The 12,157-nt window shown below is 43.5% G+C and overlaps 1 protein-coding gene across 1 annotated transcript in view; it reads right to left on the bottom strand.

Annotated features, from left to right (window-relative positions):
* Positions 1-12,157, bottom strand: part of klf7a (Kruppel like factor 7a) — a 53,065-nt gene that overhangs the window by 13,961 nt on the left and 26,947 nt on the right. Inside the window, exon 2 of the mRNA XM_063467459.1 lies at positions 4,529-5,156. Coding sequence (XP_063323529.1) covers positions 4,529-5,156 — 628 coding nt within the window. The remainder of the gene's footprint in view (positions 1-4,528; positions 5,157-12,157) is intronic.

Raw genomic sequence — 12,157 nt, forward strand, 5'->3', positions numbered from 1 at the left:
CAAGACAGATGTTCTTTTTTCACTGCTTTTATGTTAAAGCACCTTACGTGACACTGATAGGCTCCAAGGGGGAAGGGAGGAAGTGTGTTTTTAATGGTGCTATATGGAAGTTGTGGCACTGTCATTAAATCATTTTAATGTAAATTTTTCTTAATAATTTACAGGGTAGAGAGGGGGGTGATAAAAAGAGGTTGCCACATTGATTTTTCTCTGTTTGTCTATTCAGGTGTGCAATGATAGACACTCCCAACAATTAGTCAATTAGACAAATATATAAAGAGAGGCAATTCAATTATAGTTGAAGTGATTTGTCAAGTCATAATATTAACTTAGTGCCATTATAAATAAATATAAACAGAGTGGAAAATGGGGGTGTTATCTTGGTTTAATAACTATTAAATGGTTCATAAAATAGGTACATATTCACTGGGGAAGGACCAAGCTAGCTCCAGACACTATACAGCGTCAGCGCAGATGATTGACAGGTGAGCTCCTTCTCCTGCAGCCTTCTACAACTTCCCAAACAGTCAGCTGATTGGCACTGCAGCTCCAAACTTTTCTAGACATTACCCAAAAGGGGTCTTTAAGCAGGCAGCTCCATAGTGCAGCGTCTTTGTAATGTCTGTTTGATGAATCCACTGCTCATCATGTGTCCTGCCTCCTATACACGCTGTACCCGAGCAGCTCTATCGTCTAAACCACACGGAGTATTTCCAACAGTGTGAACGCATCCGAGGCAGACTATTTCCTGCTGTGTGTTGCGTGTGAGAAAGGATCAAAATGATCCCAAACTAATTCTTCTAAAATTGTTTGAAGTTACTGTGGGAAAACAGCTTAAGACGTGTTTCTTAATACATTGGTAATGAGTAAGCCATGTAGCTGCTGTTTTTGGAGGGTTTTTTTTCCAAGTTTCCAGAGGTTTGGACCTAAACTGTAACTATGGATCGGAATGCAGAATGAGATGGATCTCAAAATTCAAAGATATCACAAGACAAATAAAGGTGTCCCCTCTGCTATTTACTCAGTTAATTAACCGAGTTAAACACAAAATATAGTATGGATGTCAGATTACGGTACAGTACTGTGCAAAGTCTTGAGCCATTCCTAATTCTGCTGTGGAAATGGCAAAGCTGCGTATCGAAACATGTGCAAACATACATGTAAATACAATTTTAATGAGCTTGAAAGTCATGATTTGGTGTGACCACCTTTATTCTTCAGCACAGTCTGAACTCTCTTAGGCAGCTTTCGTGTCATTTCTTTAAGTAGTCTTCAGGAATAGTTCTCCAGGCTTCATGAAGGACATTCAAAGCTCTTCTTTGGATGTTTCTGCCTTTTGTTCTGTTCTCTGTCAACATGATCCCACACTGCTTCAATAATGTTGAGGTCCGGGCTCTGGGGAGGCCAATCCATGACTGATAGTGCTCCACTGTGTGTTTTTCTATCAGGATGATTGATTGATGATTTTACTTTTAGACTTTCAGACAAGTCAAGTAACAACAAAGAGTCTAAAGTCACAATTTAAAATTGGTTCTTTGCTAAGCTATGTGTTGTGTGTAGACACAACACTGGTTTGTCTCTTTAGTTCGGTGCTTTGTTTTATGTTTTAATGAGTCATAGGTCAGTGTTAAGTGGCTTAACAAATCAAAAAACTCTCCTCTGAAAATGGTCAGGTACAAGGAGTGGATGGAAAATGAGTGGAAAACCAGGCAATGTCCAAAGAAAACTTGGAGAACTGTTGTTCAAGAGCACTTTAAAACATCAGAAGAAAGTCTGAATTCTTAGAAACAAAATATAAAGAAATGAGCGTTGGCTCAAGACCTTTACATCATGTTATAGCATCAGTGTGCTCAGATTCCTATGGTCGGTTCAGCCTTCACATTTTAATATCAACCACTCCACACAGCTCTCTGGATTTCAGTTTCATTTAATTGAGACTTCTTGTGATTTGCCTGTATGGATTTTGTGACTGGACAGCACCGGTGGCTCTGCTCCCCCATAGCTGGCCCAGTTGGCATGGAGTCTAATCACAAGGGTTGTAGACACACCACGCTGGGGGAATCAATGATGGCATGTCTGTGCAAATTTGTTCCAACACAGAGGGTGTGATGTTTTCATCATCTCTCACACTCAGATGATGACTTCTTTTCAAAGAGGCAAGCCAGAGCTGGTAAACAAGTCACACGTAGCGTCTTCGCTGGACAGCTCTGGTGATCTGTCAACCAAGCAGTGGATAAATTTAGAAGGCGGGGGAGCAACCCAATCCAATTTGAGTCGCTGTAACTTCATTTACTATGATGGACGCTCTTCGATGTACCGGTTAAAATAAATAAGGAAACAGCTATATGGCTACCTATCACATGTCAATATCCATCTCATTATACCGCTGAACGCCTCTCTCGGAGTGTGGGGGGTAGAGACCAGACCGAACAAAAATAACATCGCTCTCAGCTCGCCAACCAAAAGAAGACACACAGAAGAGCTCAAATAAGCTGCAAGTTAATAACAGCAATCTCTGACACACTGGAGAAAACGCTGAGATGGTTATCCCTCATGTCCTGCCTCATGGGATTATAATATAAAGTTACATTTGAAAAATATTTCCCTTGTTCTTAAAAATGATCCCATTACCAACCCTGGAAAAAAAAATCTGACAACTTCAGATTGAGAAACACTGACCTAGACTTATAGAACGCATAGAGGACGGCAGGGCCTGAAATAAACCGAGGAAATGGCAGCCTATCCAGGTCAATCCATCCATCACTGCGCACTTACTCAGACAGAGGACAGCTCCCTGACAGAGGTCTGAGTGGTTTGGGATTGAGATGGAGGAGCGGGAGAGTTATAGCTTCTGAACCCTCCCCCCTTCCTTCATGTGAAGAACCTTGACAAGGAGGACCTGCTCTGGTTTGGCTCAGAGAAGTACTTAAGCAGAAAGAGTGAGGATAAGAGGCATGTTTTTTTTTTTGCCTTTCTCTCAAATCATCACATTTTTATCTTTCATTTTTGATATTTCAATAAGGCACAGACCCTGTTCTATGATTACAGAGCTGCTGCTTCTTGCACATTCCTTATCGTTTTGTGTGCATTTTGTTCCAAGAATGTGTAGCAGGTGGATTTGCACTCGGTATTTTCAAGTGAGGTTATCTAAGAATTTGAAAACCCAAGAGGGTGGAAGCACGGACTGTGATAGACCGGAAGATTGTTACAGGACTGCCCGACATATTAAACACATCTCCCCGAGTGGGCGAGGCTTCGAGACATCACCGGTAGAAGAAAAATGGTCGGATACAAAAAAAAAACCTCAGTGCTCATCCAAAGACAAGAAAAGAGTCAGAGTGTGTGCTATAAAAAAGAAGAAAATACTCTTTGAATCCTGTTCTTTCATCTTCGGTGTCTGACACAGACGTACTGTCTGTGTCTCGCTCGGCGTGCAGCGGTCATTTAGCTTCAGGATTGAGCCTTTTTAACCTGTCACCAACAATGAGCGTCAGTCTTTTTTATTACAGGTGCATGAAGGTGCTACCTCTAATTGTAGAGGCGCCCTCAGAGCTGCCGCGCTGAAAGCGGCTTACTGAAATCATATCTGAAAAGTGCCCCAACTATTCTGCTCAAATTCAGAATTGGGGTGTCAAGGTAACTATTTATTGGCATTATTGACAAGATATTTGAAAATGAAAACTTAATATTGTGTGACAATTTCACATACAGTATGATAAGACTATAAATACTAGTAATTAACTAGTAATTCTAATAGTGGGAATCTGACATTGTGCCCTGTGCTGTGTAAGCTATATGCTATGTATGCATTACGTATTCGATTGCGTATGAGTGATGCCATCTGCAAGGTATTTACTTGTGGAACATTTCTGTCCTCTCATTTTGAAAGTACAGTCGCTACTAACCAGCTAGATTCAGGCCTTCCTGTGTCATGTTTCCATACCAAAAGGCTGGCTAGTCAGTTTTGTGGCTAGATAGATAGAGGACAACTCTAAGAAGAACCTTCTCCTGTGCACCAAGCTTACAGAGGCTAGAGAACAAGGACTGCTGCCCATACCTGCTGTCCAGGGGACCGTCAGCAGGATTAGAGACTCACTAGAGAGTAAACGCGTGTCAGGGGTGATTTGTGTCAGAAGGATAGCAGCACTAGTGAAAGGAAAGGTTTACAGGATGGTAGTGAGACCTGCTATGATGTATGGTTTGGAGAGTGTGGTTCAGAGGCCGAACTGAAGATGCCAAGATTTTTATTGGGAGTGACCAGAATGGACAAGATTTGAAATTAGTACATCAGAGTGAAAGTTCAGGTTTATTCAAGGATGAGATGGTTTGGACATGTGCAGAGGATAATGGATATGTTGGACAAAGGATGCTGAAGATGAAGATGCCAGGCAGCAGCAAAAGAAAAAAAAGATTTGTGGATGTAGTGAAGGACGGAGGAGGATGCTAGAAATGAAATGGAGGCATATGATGTGCTTGGGTGACCCCTAAAGGGAGCAGATGAAAAGAGAAGAAGAAGAAGACTTCTTACCTGTATGTGTCCTCTGGTGGGCCTTTAGGTGGGAGCTCTTGGTGTACACCTTTCTGCAACCATTGAATTGGCAGCGGTGAATCCTCTTCTTGTTTTCTGGTAGCTCTCCAACCCCGATCACACATGCAGCCCCCTCATCTTCATCTTTCACCTGGACAGGAAGTGTGTGCCCCGCCACCAACCTGGCTGCGCTAAGCCCCACCTTCCTGGCTACCAGCTTCAAGGTGAGTGTCCCATCAGCCGAGGCCGTCAGCGTCTGGTTGGGTTTGACGAGGTGTCGGCCGAGTTCTGGCGATGACGGAGGTGTCAGGGAGGTGACGGCACTCAGCTGAGCCTGGTGGACCCCTTCCATGCCCTCTACATTTTCCACCCCTTGTCCTTTGGGTTTGAGGTCTCTCCTCACAGCGCCAGGGGAAGGGAAGTTCTTTCGAGTAGGGCAAAGGATCACCGGAGGTGGGCTCGGTGGTTCTGGGAGGCTCGGCAGGCTGGGGAGCAGGGTGTCTGACAGCTCCTCCTCTCCATCCTCCTTCATATAGGCTGGAGTTAGGAGGCCATCCAAGTCTTGGTCAAAGAGCTCCGACAAACGCTTGGGCTCTGTCTGCAGATAGCGCTCCAATTCCAAGCAGGTCTACAGGAGGGAAAAAGTGGGAGAAAACACTCGGTTTAGATTTAACCCAGGCAAATTCACACATTCGGTCATTTGCACACCCTCGCTCTCAAATCCCACTTGACAATTTCAACAGCCCATCAGATCATCCGATATGCCTTTACATGCTGTGCAGAGAAAAACCTGCATGGTGCCATCCACTCACCCACACAGGCAACTGAGCAGCTCTGCCAGCTGTCACACACACACACACAAACACAGATAGCCACCAAGACAGCCAGGATTACCTGGCAACTCCAGCAAGACGGCTGATTAAACACTGATTGATTGCAACCGCTGTAGCACGGGAGGAGAAAAAAGAAAAAAAGGAGGCAACGGGGAAAGCAGGAGGAGAACTCCTAAACTGTACAGAACTCCTATCAAACAACATTTTATGGAGCTTTGACAAACCATGTGCACACAGGCTTCCACTGAGCCAAGATAGGAAGATTTATTCAGCTGTAGTTATGGTCTGCTTCATCCCTATTACTCCAAACACCTTTCCCCGCGGAGGGCAAATAAAAGGCTGCATCCCAGATTTGTGAGAACTGGCATCCTGAGAAGTCTATTACTTTCCAACAAGCCGGCAAGGTTCTAGGAGGTAGAGCGAGCGGGCGACGGTGGGGTTGGGGGGTAGGGGGGAGGAAAGAGACGCTCCATGTCCAAGGATGAAGCTATTACATTTGAATGGCCGGCCACAGTTTGATCCGAGGGATCGTTGTGTTTTGCTTGTAGCCACTAACCCGTTTTGACAGCTGAGATGGAGGCTAGCAGCTCCACTGGGCGCGTGCAACTCGCCACTTCATTTGTGTGTAAATAGGCACTGACAGACAGAGCAGCTAGTTCCATTATCAGGAATAAGGTTGTGCAGACTGAACACATCAGAGACATTTACAATCTTACAGCAGCACCCACCCCAACACCACCATCACCACCCCTTTCCTTGTTTGCACCTTCTAAAAATAAAACTGCACGTTTTTTCTCCTGTTTCGAAGGTGAGGTGGAGGGGTGGGGGTGTTGCCGAGGGATTTCTCCTTTAAGTCATTTTCTTCCAGGAACAAAAAGGGATTTGGAGTTGTTGGGGGGGGGTTTTGTTCTTGACTGCTTACAGTATTTGCATACTGACATCAAATTAAAAAGCTGCTCTGGACCACATCTACAGCGAGAAGTGAAGATAATGCACCGTGTCTCCTCCCTAGACTGTACGCCTACATGTTGTTTTTCTGGGGTTTTTTTTACCTGGTGATGGCTTTAAAAAAATACGTTCTTTCATGCACCGTCTAAGAGGTCTTTGCCGTTGATGGCTCCACTGAACGAGAAGGGAGACATCCCGCTCACTGTTCTCTCTCTCTCTCTTTGGGAGCAAAATTTAATATTGAAGCTGTCGAGACGTGACAGGAGAAGCACCCGTCGGTCAGCGAGCTATAGAAAAAAACACAACCCTGCTCTGTTCACAGCATGACCTCCAACACCTTAAGCCCATCCACCGATTGCCCCCCACCCAAAAAAATCAACCTGCTTTTCTTTTTACTTTTCTTTTTTTCCTCCTGCATTGTTGTCCCTTCCTTTCCCAAGGTGAGGACTAATTATCCACTAAAAACCATCCAGTTAAAAGGTACTTTATTCGGCAAAATGCTGAGGACTGCAAACCAAGGTGAGTGTGTGCGAGGCAGCGATAGTTCAAGGGAGCGGAAAAGAGGATAGAAATGGATAAGTGGAGAGCGGGGCTGAGGAAGGTGAAGAAGAAAAAGAAGAAGAAGAGGAGGAAAAAGGAGACTGAAGGAGAGTGATGGTGGGGGGACGAGGTGGGAGAGTGAGACAGTGCGAGCGAAGGTCTTGACTTCATTTTCTCCGTGGGGGGGTGAATCCTTTTTGGGAGTGTGACATTTGCCGTAACGGGATCCTGTCAGCAGGCGAGCCATAGGCCTCTCGCACGCAAGCACGGAGGGGAGGGTTCACGCACGATAAATGTTCGGTTACGACCCAAGGCGAGGTGCCGGGGGTGTACTCCAGTGTTGTGTGCATGTCCATGCCTGCATGTATAAGGTGTATGTGCGCAGAATGGGAAGACGTTAACCCTTGCACGGGGGATGAAAGCGGGCCCCAGGTGAGGTGGTGATGGGCAATACAAGCTTATCGTGGGCTCTTTCTTTGAATCTGTCTTTCTTTACTCCAATCACTCCATCAAGCTCCCCCCACCCCCCAACCTCCCCCAGGTGGTGACATTAACATTGTTAGAGAGAAGGTCATGCAGTTGATCAGCAGTTCCTCTGTGAAGTGGTGTGGGTGTATGTATATGGCCGCATGTAATTATGCCAGTGTCTTGTGTGTGCGTATGCGTGTGTGTGTGCGTGCGCATAATTATTGCAAGCGTGCGTGTGTATAATTGCGCTACCGTGTGTGTAATCATGCAGCTCTTGTATGCGTGTTTGTGTGAACACCTACGCACGTGCATAAACTGCTCGTTGCTGTTGTGGCCTAAAGTGAATGTGCAATTGGCATCTGTGTGCGTGAAATCAAGAGCCAAAGCATCCCACAACAGCCAGGATAAAGGAACACTCATGGCCTGCCTCGACTCCATTTGGACAAACGCCGATCTGGAGAGCCGGCATCAATTGGCTCTGCACAAAGCCAGGGTCCGTTTCCTAAAAGGCTTTCGGGATGATTCCTTCATGCGAGCCAAGATAAGCTGAGACAATCCAATGGCCGTTCCAGCAGCCCCGCCTCCTCCTCTACCTCCTCCTCCTCCTTCAAGCCGGTGGTTGGGTGACTTCCCAGCAACTCCAGATATCCATGTATTTTTTCATTTGTTGTTTTTCTTTTTTCTGTTGTATTCGTTAATTAAACAAAAAAAATCGTGGATGCCATTTGTACACAGTAGATCTACATGCACGGTGGTGTAGTCATTAGTAATGTTGCTTCACATTAAAAATAGCCTCGATTTGAATCAACTAGTCATCTGCAGCGTTTGCTCCTGGATATTCCAAAAGAAAGATGCACTGACCAACTTTAGGAGGAATTTTGTTCATATTCAATCAGATTTAATTAATTAATTTTATATATTATCTTTAATCATATTTAGTTTATCGGTTCATTTCCTTTACCCAGTTCAGGGTCTTCCGGAGGGTCTAGTACACCCTGTACAGGTCTTCACTAACACGGCCTACTTTAGAATCAATAATTACCTAACATGGATGTCTTTGAACTGTTGTAAGAAGGCAGTACCCAGAGATAACATGCAAACTCCATACAAAAAGGTCACAGGCAGGCGGTGGATGTGAGTGCAAAACCTCTTATTGTAAGGCGAAGGGCAAATCACTGCAGCACCATGCTAACCAAACCAAAAAGGAATTAGCGAACAAGGTAATGAACATGGTGATAAATTGTTTGGGATTCCAAAAGTGACGAAAAGGTTTGTTTGTATTATGTATGTAGATGTTAGCATTATTAGGGGGAAAAAAGCTAAAACACCACGATCTAAAGAAACTCAAGAACAGGAAAGAAACAAAGTCATTGACATCTATCAGTCTGGAAAGGGTTACAAAGGCCTCACTTGTCTCAGTCAAGGTGAGAGTTCATGATTCCACAATAAGAATGAGACTGGGTAAAAATGGCATCCATGAGAGAGTTCAAGGAGAAAACCTCTGCTGACTGAAAGGGTCACAAAGGCTCGTCTCACATTTGCCAAAAACATCTTGATGATTCCCAAGACTTTTGGGAAAATATTCTGTGGACTGACGAGACAAAAGCTGAACTTTCTGGAAGGTTTAGGCCCCGTTACATCTGACATAAAACTAACAGTATTTCATAAAAAGATCATCACAGCAACAGTCAAACATGGTGGTGGTAGAGTGATGGGGCTGCTTTGCTGTTTCAGGACGACTTGCTGTAATTGATGGAACCTTGAATTCTGCTCTCTGCCAGAAAATCCTGAAGGAGGATGTCCAACCATGAGTTCATGGCCTGAACCTCAAGAGCACTTGGGTTATGCAACAGGACAATGATCAGAAACACAGCAGCGAGTCCACCTCAGAATGACTCAAAAAAACAAAATGAAGGTTTTGGAGTGGCTGAGTCAAAGTCTGGACTTTTCAGACTGAAATGCTTTGGCCGTTCATGCTGGAAAATCCTCCAAAGTGTCTGAATTAAACAAATTCTGCAAAGAAGAGTGAACCAAATTCCTGCACAGTGATTTGAAAGACTCCTTGCCAGTTATCACAAACGCTTGATTGCAGGTCTTGCTGTCAAGTGTGGCCCAACCAGTTATTAGTGTAAAGGGACAATTACCTTTTCACACAGGGCCAAGTAGGTTTGGATAACTTTTTTTCCTTAATAAAGAAAATCATCATCTCAAAAACTGACTGCATTTTGTGGGTTTTCTAGGGTTTTCTTACATTAAATTTTGTATTACTATAGTTGTCCTAGCCATTTGTTTTTGTTTTTCTCACCATAGTTTGCGATTTAGCTCTGGTTAATTTCATGCTGTGGCTTCAGAATGCCCAAAATAACCTTTACAAGAAACAAAAGATTGCCTATGCTGAAAAGAACTTCATTTTTATCAGATCATTTAGCACAGAAACATTTTAAATAAGTTCAGCAACACATGGACCAAGTTTCCATCAGACATGCGTCTTTTCTCCATGCTGCATGAGTTTCTACTTGTGAGATTTCCTATTTATCTAACAGTTATCTTATTTAACGGTCCACGAGAAAATACATTTCAGCTTCCAAAGTCACAAATCTCAGGCACAAAAATATAAATAAAAATATCATGAAGCTGGTTTCATGTAAATTTTTTTGATCAAGCTCATATCAACTGAACTAAACTGCCTTTCCTCCTCCTCCTTTGCTGCCTTTTGTTTTACTGAGCCACACTCTGAAATCACACGTGCACGACACACCTCTGCTTAGTGAGGCTTAAAATACAGCAGGTGTGATAAATATTCGCTGATCACAAGACACACACGCCTTTCACAAAGTCGAGTGGGCTGAGAGCTGTGAACCAGGCCCGATTCACTCACTTGCACTCTTCACACTTTGACTTTTCTCATTTCTCCTCCTCCCTGTCTCGCTCTCACTCCTCCCCTCTTCCACGGGGGCCCTCGGCCTGGCAGCTGATCCTCTCTCTCTCCATCACCTCCCTTCACATTTGGCCTGTGCTGAGCCGCCTGCCATCACCATCAAAGCGCATGCTGCCTCCCAACTGTTAGCACCCCACTACGCTGCTAATAAAAAGCCTGGGTTATAAATATGAACAGACGAGCATGCATAATGCCCTAAAGGAAGGCCCAAAACACCACTAAACAGATAAATGTAATGGGGTGGATATGGCTCATTAATTTTAGGATGATCGTGTTTAGTTTTTACAGATGCCTTGATAGAGACAAGGTGCTATGAATAATATTCAGAGCTGATGCTAGCAGGGTTGAAAAGGGCAGGGCTATAAGGAGGCCCTGAGCAGGAGGGGTGATGCTGAACTATTGTTAAATACACTGAGGCTGTGAGAGTGGAGGGGATGCTGTCACATCTTTTCAGAGATGACCCATCATTCCCTGCAGCACCTTCTTTGCAGTGTTGCATGGATATTTAGTTTTCCTGAGAATTAAAGTCTGGGTAGTGGCTAGAGATTTCACACACTATGAAGTCTGACTGTCATAAAAAAAAAAAAAACTTAAATTTAATGCTACAAAAACATCTTAAGCAAAGATATTTGTAATGATAAACTAATATAGCAGTTTGATATTTATATTGACATAACACTTTGACAATTCTTTGATTTTTGTCTTTAGCTATATGAAAAGAAATGAAAATATAAAAGCTAGAGCAAACAGCTGGTTAATTTAGCTTAGCATAGGCTAATTTGTAAACAACTAGGCAGTCTGGCAGCACTGTATGTAAAAGATCTATGTAGCCACTATGATGCGACTTGCTGGTTTCTGGACTACCATTAGTACTGAAGTTTTATATGTTCCACAATGTTTAACTAGGAGGATATCGTGCCAAGTTACCAGCTTAGGCTAACTAGCTTAGTTAGCTTATTGTGTGAATGCACAAACAGACCTCTTACAGACTCAGATAGGCTGTTATAGCAATATTCTTTGTTAGATAACGCCACAAATATCGTTAAGAGGTGCAGTTTAGTGACATGAATTAGCTGCCATGATGCCTAGCACACAGTTAGTGGCTACCACTGCTCGTGTCTGAATTCATGTTACAAAAAAGCAAAACCTTAACCTAAAGCTGGTGACTAATTGAAAAGTTTAGTTCCTGTGTTGCTGTAGAAGAAAGAAGAAATCAGAAACAAAACCCAAAATGTCTTCTTGTAACAAGCTTTTAAGGTCTACTGTTAAGTTGGCTGTTTATTGAGATTTAGAGACACGTGACCACTAACCACTTGATGTTAACTCGTCCATCATTTTGGATGTGGGACAACTATGGTGGCAATGCAGGATCAAGTGTGTTACACCGCCCTAGAGACTGAAAAATATAAAAATCAACAGGCAACTGTGGCAACCTGCCAGCAACCAACGCAACCACCAGGAGGTTTTAGGTGCAAAACCATCTTTGCAACCAGTTCATCCAACAACAGTCAGAAACGTCCACATACCACTACAATAATACACATTTTTCCCTAGCAACCAATGGTTGTATCATGTCCAGTATGGATGACAACCAATCCTTTTCACTACTGTAGCTTTTCTAGGATTAATAATAGTGTTGTATAACAACAGATTACAGTATATTTTAAAGTTTGTGTGTGTATAGAAGGTATGGCCCAGTGTTTCGTTCCTGACTGCAATCACCGCTCAGGTGGTTTGTGAAGTTTCACACTCACAAAGCGACCTGTAATTTAGGGTTTAAACATTTCCGTGGTACAGAGACCTCCATCAATCAGAAACATTGCTGTTTCAGTTTTGGACTGTGGGTAGAGTAGTTCTTTCCATGTTATTGTGGATAAAACAAGTTTTTGGTAAAATAAAGAT

The sequence above is a fragment of the Pelmatolapia mariae genome, linkage group LG23, assembly GCF_036321145.2.
Source record: "Pelmatolapia mariae isolate MD_Pm_ZW linkage group LG23, Pm_UMD_F_2, whole genome shotgun sequence".
Classification (NCBI taxonomy): domain Eukaryota; kingdom Metazoa; phylum Chordata; class Actinopteri; order Cichliformes; family Cichlidae; genus Pelmatolapia; species Pelmatolapia mariae.